Source organism: Ichthyophthirius multifiliis (assembly GCF_000220395.1).
Source record: "Ichthyophthirius multifiliis unplaced genomic scaffold scaff_1120509251254, whole genome shotgun sequence".
NCBI classification, from domain to species: domain Eukaryota; phylum Ciliophora; class Oligohymenophorea; order Hymenostomatida; genus Ichthyophthirius; species Ichthyophthirius multifiliis.
The window spans coordinates 17,597-34,466 of NW_004086053.1; the positions used below are offsets into that span (position 1 = coordinate 17,597).

At 14.5% G+C, this 16,870-nt stretch overlaps 5 protein-coding genes across 5 annotated transcripts, besides 42 other annotated features; 3 read left to right on the forward strand and 2 right to left on the reverse strand. All coding sequences in view use genetic code 6, as the record gives it.

Annotated features, from left to right (window-relative positions):
* Positions 1-178: 178 nt before the first annotated feature.
* Positions 179-236: a microsatellite.
* Positions 183-250: a microsatellite.
* Positions 251-530: 280 nt separating this feature from the next.
* Positions 531-564: a microsatellite.
* A 113-nt stretch (positions 565-677) lies between these two features.
* Positions 678-1,493, forward strand: IMG5_170010 (Ras family protein, putative; the record flags this gene model as incomplete). Its single annotated transcript, XM_004029889.1, has 2 exons — positions 678-1,160; positions 1,485-1,493. 2 exons carry the CDS (start codon positions 678-680, stop codon positions 1,491-1,493), a joined length of 492 nt encoding a protein of 163 aa, XP_004029937.1.
* A 736-nt stretch (positions 1,494-2,229) lies between these two features.
* Positions 2,230-2,304: a microsatellite.
* A 1,151-nt stretch (positions 2,305-3,455) lies between these two features.
* Positions 3,456-5,338, forward strand: IMG5_170020 (synaptobrevin family protein, putative; the record flags this gene model as incomplete). Its single annotated transcript, XM_004029890.1, has 4 exons — positions 3,456-3,545; positions 3,610-3,770; positions 4,702-4,808; positions 5,028-5,338. The coding sequence occupies 4 exons, from the start codon at positions 3,456-3,458 to the stop codon at positions 5,336-5,338; spliced, it is 669 nt and encodes a 222-aa protein (XP_004029938.1).
* Positions 3,933-3,977: a microsatellite.
* Positions 4,035-4,088: a microsatellite.
* Positions 4,282-4,350: a microsatellite.
* A 19-nt stretch (positions 5,339-5,357) lies between the features above and the next one.
* Positions 5,358-5,421: a microsatellite.
* Positions 5,422-6,702: 1,281 nt separating this feature from the next.
* Positions 6,703-6,740: a microsatellite.
* Positions 6,741-7,449: 709 nt separating this feature from the next.
* Positions 7,450-7,497: a microsatellite.
* Positions 7,498-7,810: 313 nt separating this feature from the next.
* Positions 7,811-7,866: a microsatellite.
* Positions 7,812-7,862: a microsatellite.
* Positions 7,867-8,328: 462 nt separating the features above from the next.
* Positions 8,329-8,393: a microsatellite.
* Positions 8,394-8,546: 153 nt separating this feature from the next.
* Positions 8,547-8,582: a microsatellite.
* Positions 8,583-9,668: 1,086 nt separating this feature from the next.
* Positions 9,669-9,707: a microsatellite.
* Positions 9,670-9,715: a microsatellite.
* A 425-nt stretch (positions 9,716-10,140) lies between these two features.
* Positions 10,141-10,185: a microsatellite.
* Positions 10,186-10,210: 25 nt separating this feature from the next.
* Positions 10,211-11,473, reverse strand: IMG5_170030 (hypothetical protein; the record flags this gene model as incomplete). Its single annotated transcript, XM_004029891.1, has 1 exon — positions 10,211-11,473. One exon carries the CDS (start codon positions 11,471-11,473, stop codon positions 10,211-10,213), a length of 1,263 nt encoding a protein of 420 aa, XP_004029939.1.
* Positions 10,270-10,302: a microsatellite.
* A 405-nt stretch (positions 11,474-11,878) lies between the features above and the next one.
* Positions 11,879-11,931: a microsatellite.
* A 45-nt stretch (positions 11,932-11,976) lies between these two features.
* Positions 11,977-12,013: a microsatellite.
* Positions 12,014-12,038: a microsatellite.
* Positions 12,039-12,067: 29 nt separating this feature from the next.
* Positions 12,068-12,103: a microsatellite.
* Positions 12,104-12,228: 125 nt separating this feature from the next.
* Positions 12,229-12,280: a microsatellite.
* Positions 12,281-12,295: 15 nt separating this feature from the next.
* Positions 12,296-12,347: a microsatellite.
* Positions 12,344-12,393: a microsatellite.
* Positions 12,394-12,463: 70 nt separating this feature from the next.
* Positions 12,464-12,494: a microsatellite.
* Positions 12,495-12,589: 95 nt separating this feature from the next.
* Positions 12,590-14,511, reverse strand: IMG5_170040 (syntaxin binding protein 1, putative; the record flags this gene model as incomplete). Its single annotated transcript, XM_004029892.1, has 3 exons — positions 13,208-14,511; positions 12,772-12,823; positions 12,590-12,660 (listed from the first exon to the last, which is right to left on the reverse strand). The coding sequence occupies exons 1-3, from the start codon at positions 14,492-14,494 to the stop codon at positions 12,590-12,592; spliced, it is 1,410 nt and encodes a 469-aa protein (XP_004029940.1). The 5' UTR covers positions 14,495-14,511.
* Positions 14,477-14,527: a microsatellite.
* A 49-nt stretch (positions 14,528-14,576) lies between these two features.
* Positions 14,577-14,624: a microsatellite.
* Positions 14,610-15,033, forward strand: IMG5_170050 (intraflagellar transport protein, putative). The gene has a single exon (XM_004029893.1). It carries the CDS (start codon positions 14,627-14,629, stop codon positions 15,014-15,016), a length of 390 nt encoding a protein of 129 aa, XP_004029941.1. The 5' UTR covers positions 14,610-14,626; the 3' UTR covers positions 15,017-15,033.
* A 225-nt stretch (positions 15,034-15,258) lies between these two features.
* Positions 15,259-15,364: a microsatellite.
* Positions 15,314-15,372: a microsatellite.
* Positions 15,315-15,371: a microsatellite.
* Positions 15,316-15,373: a microsatellite.
* Positions 15,319-15,368: a microsatellite.
* Positions 15,374-15,378: 5 nt separating the features above from the next.
* Positions 15,379-15,434: a microsatellite.
* Positions 15,435-15,857: 423 nt separating this feature from the next.
* Positions 15,858-15,914: a microsatellite.
* Positions 15,862-15,910: a microsatellite.
* Positions 15,876-15,915: a microsatellite.
* A 536-nt stretch (positions 15,916-16,451) lies between these two features.
* Positions 16,452-16,565: a microsatellite.
* Positions 16,453-16,523: a microsatellite.
* Positions 16,537-16,577: a microsatellite.
* Positions 16,578-16,862: 285 nt separating this feature from the next.
* Positions 16,863-16,870: part of a microsatellite that runs on past the window's edge.
* Positions 16,863-16,870: part of a microsatellite that runs on past the window's edge.

Genomic DNA, 16,870 nt, shown 5'->3' on the forward strand with positions numbered 1-16,870 from the left:
ATTAATATGATATAAATAAAATTAGTATATAAAAGTATATAGTTATATATATATAAATATATTTATTTTTAAATATGTATTTATATATTTATATTCATTTTTTTATAATTTTAAATATTTTTATAAAATCAATATAAAAATGAACATTTAATATTCTTTTAATATGAAAATAAAAAATAAATTTATATTTAATATATATTATTTTATAAAAATATTATTTTAATAATATTATTTTAATTATATTTATTTTTATTTATAAAAAATAAATTTTTAATAAAACTTACATTTTGTATAAATAAAATTATATTAATATTTTTTAATATAATACTTTATTTTATTTAATAAATAAAAAATATAACTATTAATTATATATTTTTTTTATAATTCTAGAAAGATTTTTTATTATTTAAATAAAAGGATACTTTAATAGCTATTATTATTTTTGTTTTATTTTAAAACAAATTTATATAAAATAAAAAATAAACATATTGATTGTAAATTTTTAAATACTTATATTTATTTTTGATATTATAACAAAAAAAAAAAATAACCAAAAAAAAAAAAAAAAATCATAAATTAATTTTAATAATTTTAAATAAAAAATAAATTATTATAAAGTATTTTTTAAAATTAAAATAAAAAATTAAATTTTAAACAAAATTTAAAAAAAAAAAAACATGAATAAATCTTCCAAGGATAATCAAGTAAAAGTAAAATTTTTAATACTAGGAGAATCTGGAGTTGGAAAATCTTCCCTTTTATTGCGTTTTACTGACAATAAATTCAATAATAATTTCGTAATGACTTTAGGTGTAGAATACAAATAAAAACAAATTGAGATAAATTCTACAAATGTTATAATATAAGTATGGGATACAGCAGGTTAAGAAAGATTTAAGACAATCACTCCAATATATTATAAAAGTGTAGATGCTGTAGTTATTGTATATGATATTTGTGATTAAAAATCTTTCGAATAAATTAATGATTGGATCGAAAATTTAAAAGAGCATACAGATATTAACAATATTAATATGGTTTTAGTAGGAAATAAAAGTGATATGTAAAACGAGAGATAAGTTAATAAAGAAGACGCATTAAAATAATCAAAAATATATAATATTGAACATTTTGAGGCATCAGCAAAAGGCAATTATAATGTAAATGCAATTTTCGAGTTTTTAGCAAAATAAGTAATTGAAAAAAAAGGAGGATTTTAAATGTTTTAAAATAAAGAACCTAAAGGGGAAAAACTTAAGGTTTAAAAAAATAATAAATAATAAAAAGATTGTTGTTGAATATTTTTTATTTTACATTTGTTTTATATATATATATTATTATCATTATTTTATGTATATTTATGATTTTTTTTTTATTTTAATCATTTTTATTATGTATGTTTCAATTATTTTATTTTGTTTGTATATATTTTTACATTCTTTAAAGTAAAGATTATTTATAAAATAAATTTAATATAAAAATAGAAAATTTGAACAATTATTTTATTAATAGTTTTGTTAAAAATAAGAAAATATCTATTTCTCAATAACATTTATAAACTATCTCTATATTTTAAAATTATTTTAATATTTAAAATTCTATTTGAAAATACCAATATTATAATATTATTAATATATGATTTGATTTTATTAATTTTTATGATTAGAATTATATATATATACTATATATATTTTTTTGAACTTAAAAAAGAATAAAAAAAGATAATTTGGGATTAATTTAAGTATAAGAAAATATATCAAAAAAATAATAATTAAAAAAAAATACTCGAAGTTTAAAATTTAGTCAAATACCAATCAAAAAAAACAAATATATGCCTAAGCATAATATGTTTTTAAGAATATAAATATTATTAAAAGAAATTTTTTTAATCAATAAATTAAAAGAAAAAAGCAAAAACACAATAAAATCATTTTAAAAGTTTAGAAATTAATTTTAATATTTTAAATATGATTAAAATTTAAAAACATAAATATAATATTAAACTATTAAAGATAAATATAATAATATTAATAAATGTAATTAAATAGATATTCATTTTAAAAATTAATAAATAAACCTATTTTGTATAATTATTAATAAATAAAATGTTAATTGAATATTTAAGTATCATTTCGAAATATTGAATAATAATATTAATATTAATTTATTATTATTATAAAAAAAAAAAAAAAAAAGATATATAATAACTTATTTTATACAAAAAAAATTTATATAAATAAATAAATATATAAATATATATATATATATATTTACATATATACATATTTACATATATACATATATTATTAAAATATAAAAAAAAAAAATTAATGTTTTTATTTAATTATTATTTTATTTTTTTAACTAAAAATAAAAAAAAGACAATATAAATAAAAAAAATAGAAAAAAAAATATTAAAATCAAAACTTTATCCAGAAACTAAAAATGTATAAATTAAGAATATAACATAAATATTTCATTTCATAAAAAATAAGAATAAAAAAATTAAAAATTATACCTATATAATATAAAATATTAAAAAAAATATATTGCCTGTATATTTAAAAATAAAAATAGGTTTTTACATCAAAGAATAAATTACATAAAATGCCAAAAAGACGGTTTTCACGAAAACGAGAGTCTAAATTATGTATGTATAGAGAAAAATTGTATAAAAAAAAGAATTTTGTCGGTTGTTAATTTTGTATGGAACAAGATCACAATAAATGTCGTAAAATGCCATTAAAAGAAATTTGTAATAAAGTGAATATACTCATAGATACATTAAAAAACGAAAAAATAACGAAAAAGTATAAGAATATATACAAACACAATAGTCTTTTATGTAAATAGTAGAATAAAACAGCGAGAATATACTTCAAAGTGTAATATAATGGGCAACAGGATTAACTGAAAAAACAAGAAACATATAAAACTTATGTATTTAAATATTCGAGAATATGAAAGAATAAACAATAAAAAGATTAAATTAATAAAATAAGGTTGATTCTTTATTACAAAAAGTAATTTCTTGCACAAATAATAAAGAGTCCTTATAAAATTATATGGAGGAGATTTTAAACTCATTTCCTTTAAATAATATAGAGAAACAAAATGAGAATAATATTTAAAATAATAATAAAAATTAAAATATTAATTTTAATGAAATAAATATGTAATTAACTAATCTAAAATAATTCTTTTAATCTTTTTAAAAAACTTTATCCAAAAACGATTCTATTATTTCTCTTTTAAATAAATAAGAATAGTATTTATAAGATATTTTTTAAAAAAATTCCATACTGGATTCGATTCTCGAAACATAATTTTTAGACCTCACTTTTTCTACTGTAGATAAACACTAAAATATTTAAATAGTTTCCCCATTTGTGGCAAAAAGTATTCCAGGTTCAGCAAGTAATTATAAGTTTATTTTAACTAATTAAGCTTTACCGATGAATATGTAAACTAAATTTGCACTCAAAATTAAATCAAGTAATTAATCAACTAATGGGTGGATCGCTCTAGGAGTTGCTTTGTAAAAAGTAAAAATTATTTTATTTTTTTTGAAATAAATTTATAAAATTATTTATAAAGATTATATAATAGAAAAATTTTGGGTTTGGACTAAATGTAGGACATGGAGCTTATTTAATTTCGTCAAATAAAGGATCATGGAGTCATTCAGATGCTAATAATAATAATATAGTAAAATCATTTGATTTTTCAGATGGAAATATTGTTGAATTATTGTTTGATCCAATTGATGGGTTTTTACATTTTTAATTAAAAGAAAATCCATAGAAAAATTATAAGTTGTAAATAGATAATAAAATTTAAGGAGATTATTATCATCCTTGTGTTTTATTTTATTATGCAGGAGATGAAATAGAATTAATATATCCATATAATAATTGATAAAAATAAATTATTATATATATATATATATATATATATATATATATATATATATATATTTATTAATAAATCATTAATTTTTTTTTATTTATATGTAAAAATTTAGACAAAATTTTATATATAATTTAAAATAAATAAAAAATATTTAATTTCCAATAATAAAATATATAAATACAATATTTTATTAAAATTAATATTAATATATATATTAATATAATTTAAGAATTAATTTTTTTGAAAAATAAATATATAATTTTAATGTTAAATTAAATTTCATTAATTCAATAAATCCATATATTTATTGATATTTTAATAATAAATTTATATATTTGTATACGTATATATATATATTTTTGTAATATAATATTATTTATATTTTTTATATTTTATATTATTATGATATTTAGTTCTTTATATTTTTAATTATTTATAATATTTTTTTATCCTTTATTATAAATTATTTATTTAATATTATTATATCATTTAAATATATTTTAATATCAAATTATTATTAATTTAATAAAATATGATAATAAAAGTATCATATATAAATAAGATAAAATAAATTTTTTATTTTTTATTATTATAATATATACGAGTGTTATTTTTTTTATTATTTTAAAATTATTTAATATATCAATCTGATTAATCATAATTTTATCTATGTATAAAATTTAAATATTTATAAATAAATAAATATTATAATCATTATCTTTTTTTTTTTAAAAAAAAAGCATTATTTACAAAAATATTTTTTAAATTAAAATAAGAAAATATATTTAGAAATTAAATGTCTATAATATACGTAGTTGTTTCTAGATAAGATGTATTTTTAGCTGATTATACAACATCCTAGGGAAATTTTTAAAATGTAATGAAATAAGTAGTATGTAAGTTATCAAATAACCAAAAGCAGACATTTGAATATTCAAATTATATGTTTCATTCAATTTCAGAAGTTGGTATAAGTTACGTGTGTATGTGCGATATGTAATATTAAAGAAGACTTGCATATGCTTTTTTGGAAGAAATAAAAAGCATTATATAAAATAATACTACATAAGATTAAAGAAATAATGCAATAGATTTTACTTTTAATAAAATTATAGAAAACGATATAAAAAAAAAGTTCGAATATTACAATTCAAGTGAGTGTGATACTATAACAAAAATTAAATAAAATATTAACGAAACTAAGGATGTATTAATTGTTAATATGGATAAAATTATGGATAGAGGAGAAAAACTCGATATTATTTGCAAAAAATCAGAGGATATGCAAAAAATTTCACATACAATGAAAAGATAAGCAGGAAAAGTACATAGTGCAATGAAATGGAGAAATTATAGAATGTACATAGCGATTGCTATAATAGTTTTATCTTTGATTGGAATTATTGTACTTATATGCACTGTTTGATATATTTTATATGAAATAAATATATATATATATATATATATATATATATATATATATATATATTTATATATAAGATATATATAATAACAATTAAAATTTAATTTTTTTTCATATTTTACTAATTTTAATTAGGTTTTTAACATAAAATAATTTTTATCTATTAGATGTTTAATCAATTTTTTTTGATGATTAAATACTACCATTTAGATATTTTTAAGAATTTGAATTTTATTCATTATTTGTATTTTTATATCTATTTTTTATTTAAGCTGATTAAATTTGTTTTCTTTCAAAAAAGTCAAGTTTTTCTTATCGTCTAAATAACTATATTTTATTTTTATTTTTTTTAATATATATCATATATAAATATATTAATAAACTTCAAAAAATATTTAATTAATATTTTTTTATCCTAGTATTTTCTTGAAACTATTCTAACTTTTATCAGTTATAAATATACTTGATTTTTTAGAAGCTGATATTGGTTTAAAATGATAATTTTTTAATGAACTTTACGGTCTTAATTTTTTATGTGTAAAAAGTATAGTATTTTCGTCTTATTATTAAATTTTACTATTTGTTTCATTGCAATTTTTTTTCTCCTCCTCATTATTATCCCTTTATATATTATTCAAAGGATAAGGTATTCTATTGAAATTATAAGCTGTTTAAGGCCTTTTTACTCCACTTTTTATTTCTGATTAATTGTTATTTTCACTATTCTCAATAAACGAATAATTAGAATTTGTTTAAATTTTTTTCATATCTTCTGAATAATAATTCAATGAATCTATTTATTAATTATTTTTAAATTATTATTAAGGCTAAATGTTCCTTTTTTACAAGAAAGTACTATAAATTTATTTATTTGATTTTTCCTCATTTAATTTAGTATAGAAATTAATTTATTAGTTTTCCTATTGTTTTAATTCATTATATTTTTCCTATAAAATATCAAACGGACTCACTTTTACACCTTAAATAATCCTTTTTTATTCCATTAAGTTTTCTTAATCATTTCCTTTAATTTATTATATATAATACATATTTTTTTATCATAATTTTTTTCCAGGAAGATTTTAAGCAATTGTTTTTGTTTAATTATTATTTTAATAATTTATATTTATAAGTTTATTTACATATAACTATTCACCTTTTTATTTAATTTTATTTTATTTTTAAAAAAAAGAATTAATTATTTATTACCACATTCACATTTAAATTCGGAAAATTTCTATTATAATATGTCGTCTGTTTTTCCAAAAGCGGGTTTAGCGAATTATTTCATTTAAATATATACAGAACGAGGATTATAGGAATTTTATCTTTTCATATTTTTTTTGGTGATTATTTTGTTTTGTTTCTTTATATGTATTTTATTTGATTTAATGTATATATATTTATAAAATATATATTAAATTTTTTTTTTTTTAAATAAAAATTTAAATATAATTGAAATTATTTATATTTTTATTTTATGAATACACATATTAAATACAAATAATAATTTTAATACATTAATTAATTTTTAATATTCATTTTTATAAATTTCTATAAGTAGGAGGTTTTCCAATTTTATTTTTATTAATTTTTATAGAATTTTAATCTAACTCTAAATTATTTAAATATAAATCAGAAAAAACATAAGAACTAATAAATGAATTTTCCTTCATTAAGCTATATTTACATGTTATAGAACTCAGATCCTAATCTTTTTCATTTTAGAACATTTAATTAAAAGAACTATTTGCCTAAAACTCTGATTTTATAGTTAGAGCATCATTAATAAAAGAAGAATTAATAGTATTCTATTAATTTTATTCAATTTCATTTTTTAAAGAAAATAAGCTATATTATTTTTATTTTTTAGATTCAGAAGTACACTTTTTTTCTATAGATTTATAAGGATTAATTGTTTTGATTTTGATTTTATTTTTCTAATCTAATTAATTATCTTAAAATAAACTTTTAAAATTTTATTTTGATATTATTTCTTATTAAGAAATTATTTATTAGGAATTTTATTTTGCTTAAAAATTTTAATTATTATTATTATTGTATTTTTAAAAGTTTATTTATTTTAAAATATTGGATAACTATTATTATTAAAAATATATATATATATATTTATATATATATATATATATATATATATATATTAATTTTAATATTTATTTTTTTATATATAATATATACTTATTTTATGTAATTTTTTATTTCTTATTCATCTAATTGTTACTCTTATAAATTTTAATTATTGAATATTATTTTTGTTATCCTTTTTTTTTATTATTAATCTAAATTTACTATACTAGTAGAATATTGTTCTTGTGATGTCTTTCTAATTCTATTTTTTTTCAAATATAATGTATGTTTATGTTTTTTTTAATTTTAATAAAATTAAATAGATAAAGTGTATACATACTTTACTATTAATATAAATTTTATTAAAAATTATTTTATTACTAACAAAATTATTATTATTATTATAATTATTTTTTTTATTATTTTTATTATTTATTATAATTTTAATTTTAAACTTATTATTTAAATTAACTTATATTTTCTTAGTTATTATTATAATTTTTATTATTTTTTTCATTTTTATCTTTTAAATTATGCTGCATTAATTTCTTAATATTTAATTATTTTACAAAATATTAATTAGAATTGCTTTAATTATTTATATTATCAAAACTATATTTTTATTTTTTTATTAATTATTTTTATTCGAATATGTTATTTTATCTCGTATCAATTTATTTATTTGTTTTTTATTTATTATTTATATTTACACTTCTTATTCTTCTAATAAAATAATTTTTTTATTCTTTATTTATAAATGATGTGTTTTTTTCTTTTTGTTTATTTTCTTGTAAATTTTATATTAATTATTCTATTTAATTTTACTATTAAGTTATATTAGTAAATTATTTGATTTGTCTTTATCTTAATTTATCTTTATTATGAATTAAACAATTAGATGACATTTTTTTTATATAATTTTTATTTTATTATATAAATATTTTTTTTTAGTATTTATATTTTCTATTTTTTTAATCTTACTAAGAAAATATAGTTTTTTTAAAAAAATAAAATATATTAACGAAATATTATATATTATTAATAAAATTTTCAAATTTAATGAATATATAGATATTTTATAATTAATATAATTAGTTTATAAAAAATAACATAAATTTAATAAATATATATGTATATATATATATATAAATATATATATTATTTTTTTAAAATAACTTTTATAATATATAAATTTTTAAGAAAAAATAATTTACATTTATAATATTAGAAATAAAACTTTTTAAATTTATTTTTTATAGTTTATAAAATGATAGTTTCATTTACATTTTAAAAAATATAAATAAAATAAATAATTATAAAAAATTTATACTATTATATACTTTAAATATATTATTATAATATTATTTTTTTTAATAAAAAATATATTAATATATATAAATTTAAATTTTTATTTTAAAAAACTTATCAATAAAAAAATATAAATTATTATAAATAATAATATAAAAATGAATCAAGATATATTTGATAATATCGATAATTTATCAGATAATGATAATAAAGATTATAAAAATTTTAAAAAATAAACTTTAAAACATCATCCCATATATACTTCTTGTAAATATTCAAAGCCAAAACCAACTAAATTTAAAGGTTTTTTTTTAAAAAAATAAAAATAAAATTAAATAAATTTCAATTAAATAGAATCTGCTGTAGTTTCAAGTTTAGCTTTATAAAAATTAATGTATTTTAATGTATATTATTCAATTCTTTATTTTTATTTAATGATGACAACTGTTTTTATTAGAGTAATATTTTTAATAATATATAAAATAAAATTCTATATAAATATACAAATATAGATAAAAATTACTAATATGGATATTACAGATATTCTTTATGTAGTTTTTATATTTGTTTGGTTATTAATTGAGTATTTTAGATTAAGTAATGGGTTTAATGGAAATATAAATGAATCTTTTCCTGAAATAGTATCTTTTTTTTTATTATGTTTCTTTAATTTTGGTTTAGTTATTGGAAAATTAGTTTTAAAATAAAAATTTCCTTTAGAACGTATAGTAATAGGTATTTAATTAACTTTTATCATTTTAGAATTTATAATATGGTAAAATAAAATATATAATTTACATAAATACTAATACTTAAAATATTATAATTTATTTAAAAAAATGAATTAAAATTAAATATTATAAAATAAAAAATAAAAAAATTCTAAAAATAATTTAAATTATTTGAAAATAGAAATACATAAATTTACAAAAATTAAATAATAAATATATAATAAATTGTAATAAATAGATAATAATTGAAATATATAATATTTATAGAAAAATTATATTAAATAAATTTATATAATTATATATATATATTAAATATATTAAAATATATTTTATATTTTATATTTAAATAGTTTTATTTCAATTAATTAAATAATAAAAGCATAATCATTAAGCAGAAAATATAAATTAAAAAAATAAAAGGTATTTATATTTAAAATATTTTTATTTTTTTTATTAATAAAATATTAATTTTAAAGGAAATTGAATTAGAAAACCTTAATTTATTTGATAATGAATATTAAAATTAAAAAAACGATGTTGATGAAGGATTAGACTAAAATTAAAATTAAATGTAAAATTATTAGATAAGTTTAAGAAATATAAAACCTGAAAAAGACTCTTCATATTAGTATTAGGAATATTAATAAAATTACGATAGATATAATTGATTTTTTTTATATAAACATAAACATAAACATAAAATATACATTAAATATACATAAATAATTAAATATATTAATTAATAATTTCAAAATTATATAATAAATTTATCATTTAAAAATATTTTTTAAATAATTAAAATATTAAATTTTTATATATATATATTTTTTTATATATATAATAAACATATAAAAAAAATATCATATTCCATATAAGTATTTTAACTTTTAAATAACAACTTTAAATTATTAAAAATTATTTTCATAAAGTTCTTAATAATAATTTTCATTAGGTTCTTACATTTTTTTTATTACAAAACACTTTCAATATCAACTTTAAATGGAACATTTTCAAAAACAATAATTGGCATTTTTTTTTTCATCTTTTTTATTTCAAATAGTTCTTTCATTTTTTGGATATATTTTTCTTTGAATTTTTCGATTACATTTTCGTTATTTTTTTAAAAATCTAAAATTTTTGATAAAATTAAAATTTCGAAAATCCTTTAAATTTATTATTTTGGAATTTTTGTTTTTTAGAAAATTTCTTATATATTACTAATCATTATCTTCTCCAATTCTTCAACCTTATTAATCTTTTTAACGCTCTATACCCAATCCCAGAAATTATTTTTTATAACAAATTCACATTATACGATATCTCGAACAATTTAGAAGTCTTAAGAAGGATCTTCGACAGTAATTTCGTTACATTTACTATCTTTTTGAGCATGTTCATACATTTATTTTAATATCTAAGAGGCATGACCTGCTCTTTAAAAAGGGGGAAGGACCATTAGTTATGAAATTCGATGCCTCGAGTTTTAAGAATCAAACATAAATTCATATTTATTACCTAATCCAACAAAAGTATAAGAATTATTTATAGTATTATACTTAAAAGTAAGAAAATAATGCCAATATTAGCTTTCTTCTACAAAAGAAGCTACTTCAATAAAAAACTTAAGAAAAACTTGAAATTTTTTTTTATAGTTTTCCAAAAAATGATGCAATTTAGAATTAAAATAAAATATTTAAAAAATTTATTCTTTTTCTTCTGAATTTGATACTTTATATTCATATATTAATTCTCCTTTAGGTTTAAAAAATTACTCTTCTTTTATTTTTTCCAAAAATTTTTTCCTATTAGTCTCAAAACCTTCCAAAAAACAAAACTCCTTTAATTTTTTTAAAAAATCTTCGCAATTTTATAATTTTTTTTCGTATTAAAATTCCACTAAAGTCTCCAAGGAACCAGCCAAAATAAAAATATTAACTTTTAAACCCTCATATCCTTCAATTTCTTCATTTTATCCATAAATCTAATGCACATATAAAGGTTTGAATTCCATTTTTTAATTTATTAATGGATTAAAATCATTTTCATAAGATATTAATTTTATATTTAATGCATCATAGGCTAAAGTGCAACCTTCTCTAGCTTTTAATTCCTCGCTATCAGATAATGAGATATTATTAACATTACTAGGATTTTAATCTTGTTGCATTTTCTTGTAAATGTCTTCAGTCATTTTCATTAATTTCTACATTCCTTCTGGACCTTAAAATTCAGATAAATCTAATTAATTATAATTCATATTTTTTTGTTTAATATATTTTTAAAAATTTCTTAATTAAGTTTTTATTTATTAGAGGTATTTTTTTTCTCTTAAAGATTATATATAAATAATAAAAAAAAATATTTAATGTTCGCGCCATTAAGAAAAAAATAAATAAATAATTAAAAAAATTGATAAATATAAATATGTATATATATATATATATATATATATATATATATATATATATACATAATATTACTTTTTTATACTTATTATATTTGTTTAGATTTAATTAAATAAAATATATATTATAAATAAAAATTATATTATTAGTATTATAATCTAGTATTATAATATATACTAATTTAATATTTTTATTAAATTTTAATTGAAAAATTATTTATTAATTTAAAATTATTTTCTTTAATTTTTAATTATATAAGATTAAAATATTTTACAATCGAATAAAAAAATTAATGTATATTATTTATAATAATATAAAATTAAATTTTTATACAATTGAATTTAATATTTATATAAATAACTAAATAAAAAATAAAATTATAAATTAAAAAGATAAATTTATTTAATAAAAAACAAGGTAACTTTTGTTTATTATTTTTATATTGAATTTCATTATTATATATATTAAATTATTAATATAAAAATTTAAAAAAATATTATAAATAATGTTAAAAAATAATTTAAATTACTAATGTTATTATCCAAATTCATATGTTAAATATATTAAAAAATATATTTGCCATTTATAGAATTTCTAAATATATAGAAATATATAAAAATATATAAATTTCTTAATATAAACATATATCAATTTATAAATCTGTAAATATTTAAATATATAAATTTTTAACAATTTGTTAATATATATAAATAATATTTTATTCATATCTCGCTACATTTCATATCACACAAAGCATCTACATATTCATTTTAATTTAAAAACTAACTGCCACCTATTATAAGTTAAAACTCATTTTAGTTTTCTACTAAATTTCTTAATGCCCTAATTTCACTATGAGAAATTCCTCCTGCTATAAAAACTATTAATTTTTACATATTATTACCTACTTCATCTTCTTCACCTTCTCCTCCTAAAAGATTAGCTAGTTTATTTTTCTATTATAGAATTTTATTAGTTTTGCCCTATGAAGAATCTTCGTTTATATTAAATGATTAAAATTAAATATTATTATTAAATTTATTTGGTATTTTAAAACTAGCAGTCTTATTAAAATCCTCAATAATTTCACTTACTAGAATTTCTAATTGAGTAGTATTCCTATTTAAATCATAAGCTTAGCTTTATAGTTTATTTTTTGCTTTTTTTATCATTTCTTTTTATATTTTTTTCGTCTATTTTTTCATATCTGCAGATTTCTAAAGATTCACTCCAAGCCAAACTAAATTATTTACTGCTTTTAAATGTTTTGTATTTATAAAATTAAATAAATCTTTCCTTTATTTTTCATTTATATTTATAGTAAGTATTAATATTAAAACTAGTCTAATTTTATCATAATCATTTAAAATGTCATTCTATATAATCTATAAAGCTTATCCATAAATAGCCTTTTCCTTTATTTTTTCCCCATTTCCATCTATTCCAGTACTTAGATTTTACTCCAATTCTCCTAAATCCTTTAAATTTTTATCTTCGAAAACTTTCCAAATATCCCCTATTAATTTCATATGCATATTATATTTTGCCAACTATTCCTAATATTAAGGCATACTTCTAATAATTTCTTACATTTTCCCAAAATCTAAATCTTCAATAACACCTCCTGCCATTTAAACTTTAGCAGTACTATTAATTTTTACAAAATCATTAAATTATTCACCAATCCCTGACATAACTTCTCCTATATGTGCAAATCTATATTTCTTAAAAAGCTCATCTTATTCATTTAATTGACTTTTTTTTAATACTTCTTTTGGCCCTTCATTAATCCAATATTCAACTATATCATTTTTAATATCCAAAACATCATAAAGTAAAGGTTAATAATGAAAATCTCTTAAAAAAGGAGTCAAAACATCAAAAGATCTATCTAGAATTAAAACTGTGATTTTACCGGATTTTCTATTTATTTATTCTGAATTTTCGCTTTGGAGCTAATTTAGTATATTTTTTAGTCTTTCGTTCATTTATTCTGCTATTGTTTACGATATTTTATTCTCGTGTATATTATAAAATATCTCTATGGAAAACATCCTTTCGAAAGAAAGTATCACTGTACTGATTTTGTCAGATATCTCCATTATTTTATTCTTATATTCCTTTCCGCTTTCTGAAAATATAGTTTTTAAGGAATCTAATACTTCTAAATTAAAAATATTGTCGAATTTACAAGCAAAATCCTAATTAAATTCTTTAAAAGTCAAAATACGATTCAATAAATATTTATTAGTGGCAATTTTAGACATTAAATTTTCCTCTATTCTATTTGTGAGGTATAAATGAACTTTCCCATATTAATTTTCTCCCTTTTTTTAAGGAAAGTCGTTTAATAATAAATCTATAGAATCTTAATATGGGGAAATAAAATATATGGCATGATGTTTGGAGTGTTTAGGTCTTTCATTGTCAATTTTTTCAACCGATATTATGTTTAATTCTAATAATTCGGTCATTTTCATTAATGAACTTATTATTTTTAATGAATTTTGGTCGGTTATTAGAATATATTGTTAAACTGTTTTATTTTATCGCATTATATCTTCGAGAGCTGTTTTTAATCTTTATTTGCAATTATCTTTTAAAGAAAATTATTATTTTTTTTCCATTCTTTTTTTTTATTATTTTATTTTATTTATTTTCTTGTATTTATATTTTTATTAATCATAACTTTATGTTTTTTTTTTGTTAAAAAAAATAAATTAATAAATAAAATAAAAATATTTAAAAAAATAAAAAAAATGAGTGATAAAGTATAAATTACATTTGATGAAGAAAATAAAATTTGCGTTTTAGAACCTGAAAAATACCGAGAAACTGATTAATTAAAAAATGAATCTATGGAATTTATAAAAAAAGTACTTAGTTTAGATGAAACAATAACTTAAATTACAGAAACATTAGAAAACTATGCAAAAAAAATCGAATAATAAAAACTAAGGGCTATAGGTGAAAGAAATAAAGTAGAAACTGAATCTGAAAACAGAAAAAAAAAAATTATGGAATTAAATAATTTACTTAATGAAAAAAAAGCAGAATTAGAAAGATATTCAACTGAATTTGAGTCTATTTAAAAAGTAGAAAGCGAATAAAAACATTTAATTGAAAAATTATCAAATAATGAAGCTTGATATTATTGTTTTTATATTTTTATTTTTAAATAATTATAAAATTTAATCTTATATATGGATACTTAGTTTTTTTATTTATTGTTGTATTCTTTATTATTATTATATTATTTTATCTTCAAATTTTTATATTTTATTATTTTTTAAAAGGAGTTATATATAAAAAATTAAAAAATAATTTATTTTACTAATTTAAAAAAATTTCAAATTTATATATCATTTTTAATATATTTAATTTTTCTATATAATATATTTTTTATTTTTTTTAATATTTTTATTTATTAAAGTTTTTTATTAAATTTTTATATTATATTTAATATATTATTTTATTTTATATTATATTTATATTTATATTTATTAAATTGAAATAAAAATTGATTTCTTTTATATATAAAATATATATTGTATTTTTTTATTTATATATCCATAATTAGAAAATATATTTTTTTTTAATAAAAAATAATTATTAGATATTTAATAAGAAGAAAAATTAATTTATTACATATTAAAGTCATTAAATAAATTAAAGCTATAATTTTTAATATTTTATTTTTTAAAAAATTAGAAAATTAAATATGATTTAAAATATGTCAATATAAATAATTTAAGTTTAAATTAACTTAGGATAAATATTTATAAAATTGTGAAAAATAAAAATATAATATAAGTATTTTTATCAAAATATATCTATTATATATATTAATTTATTTTTAAAAATAAAAGATAAATATATTAATTTTAAAAAGATAAATTTATATAAAAAAATCAATTAAAGTTAAATAAAAAAAATATTTATTATAGCAATGTTTTATAGTAAATTTGATTAACCAACATAAAAAGAATCAAAAAAAATAAAATATATATATATATATAAAAAAAATATATATAATAAATATATATATTATACTTATATTTTTATTTTTATTTTATTTTATATAATATTTAAAATATATATTTTTTTTTGATTTAAATCGATATATTAATTTATTTTTCTTTTCTAATCTATATTTCTTAACTTTAATTAATTTAATTCTTATAAAAATAAAAACAAATTTATACATAATATATTTTTTTTTAGAATGATATTTTTACTTAAATATCAATTAAATTATAATGTACATCATAATAATTTAAATTTCAATAATATTTATATTTTTAAAATATTTGTTAAATTAATATTTTTATAAAGAAGTTCATATCTTTTTTTAGCTAACTAATAGTCAAAAATTAATATTTTTTTATATTATTTATACTGTATAAATATTGTATATTTATTTTATTTTATAATTTTTAGATATTATATATAATCTTTTTTAATTTATTTGCAAATAATATTATAAATTTTTAATTATTAAATTAATTATTTAATATAAATATTTTTATTTTTATAAAATTATAATTAATTATTATTATCACATTTATTAATGACAACGGGTAATAAAATATATATTAGGATAAAAATATATATTGTAAACTGGTAAATATATATATTAGGATAAAAATATATATTGTGAACTGGTAATAATATATATTAGAATTAAACTATATATTGAGATAAATATATTTAATAATAAATTTATCCTTTAAAATACTTATTATAATATCAATATTATAATTAAAACATTATAAATATCATTCGAAAATTATTTTTTTTATTAAAAAAAAATAATATATATATATATATATATTTATTAAAAAAAAATAAAAATAAAATATAATATAATATATATCTTAGATATTATTAATTATATTTATTTATATAAAATAATTATTATACATACGTAAAAATTTAATTTATAACCCATATATTTATTTTCTTTTATTTAATTTAAAAAAGAATTTTTTTATAATAATAAA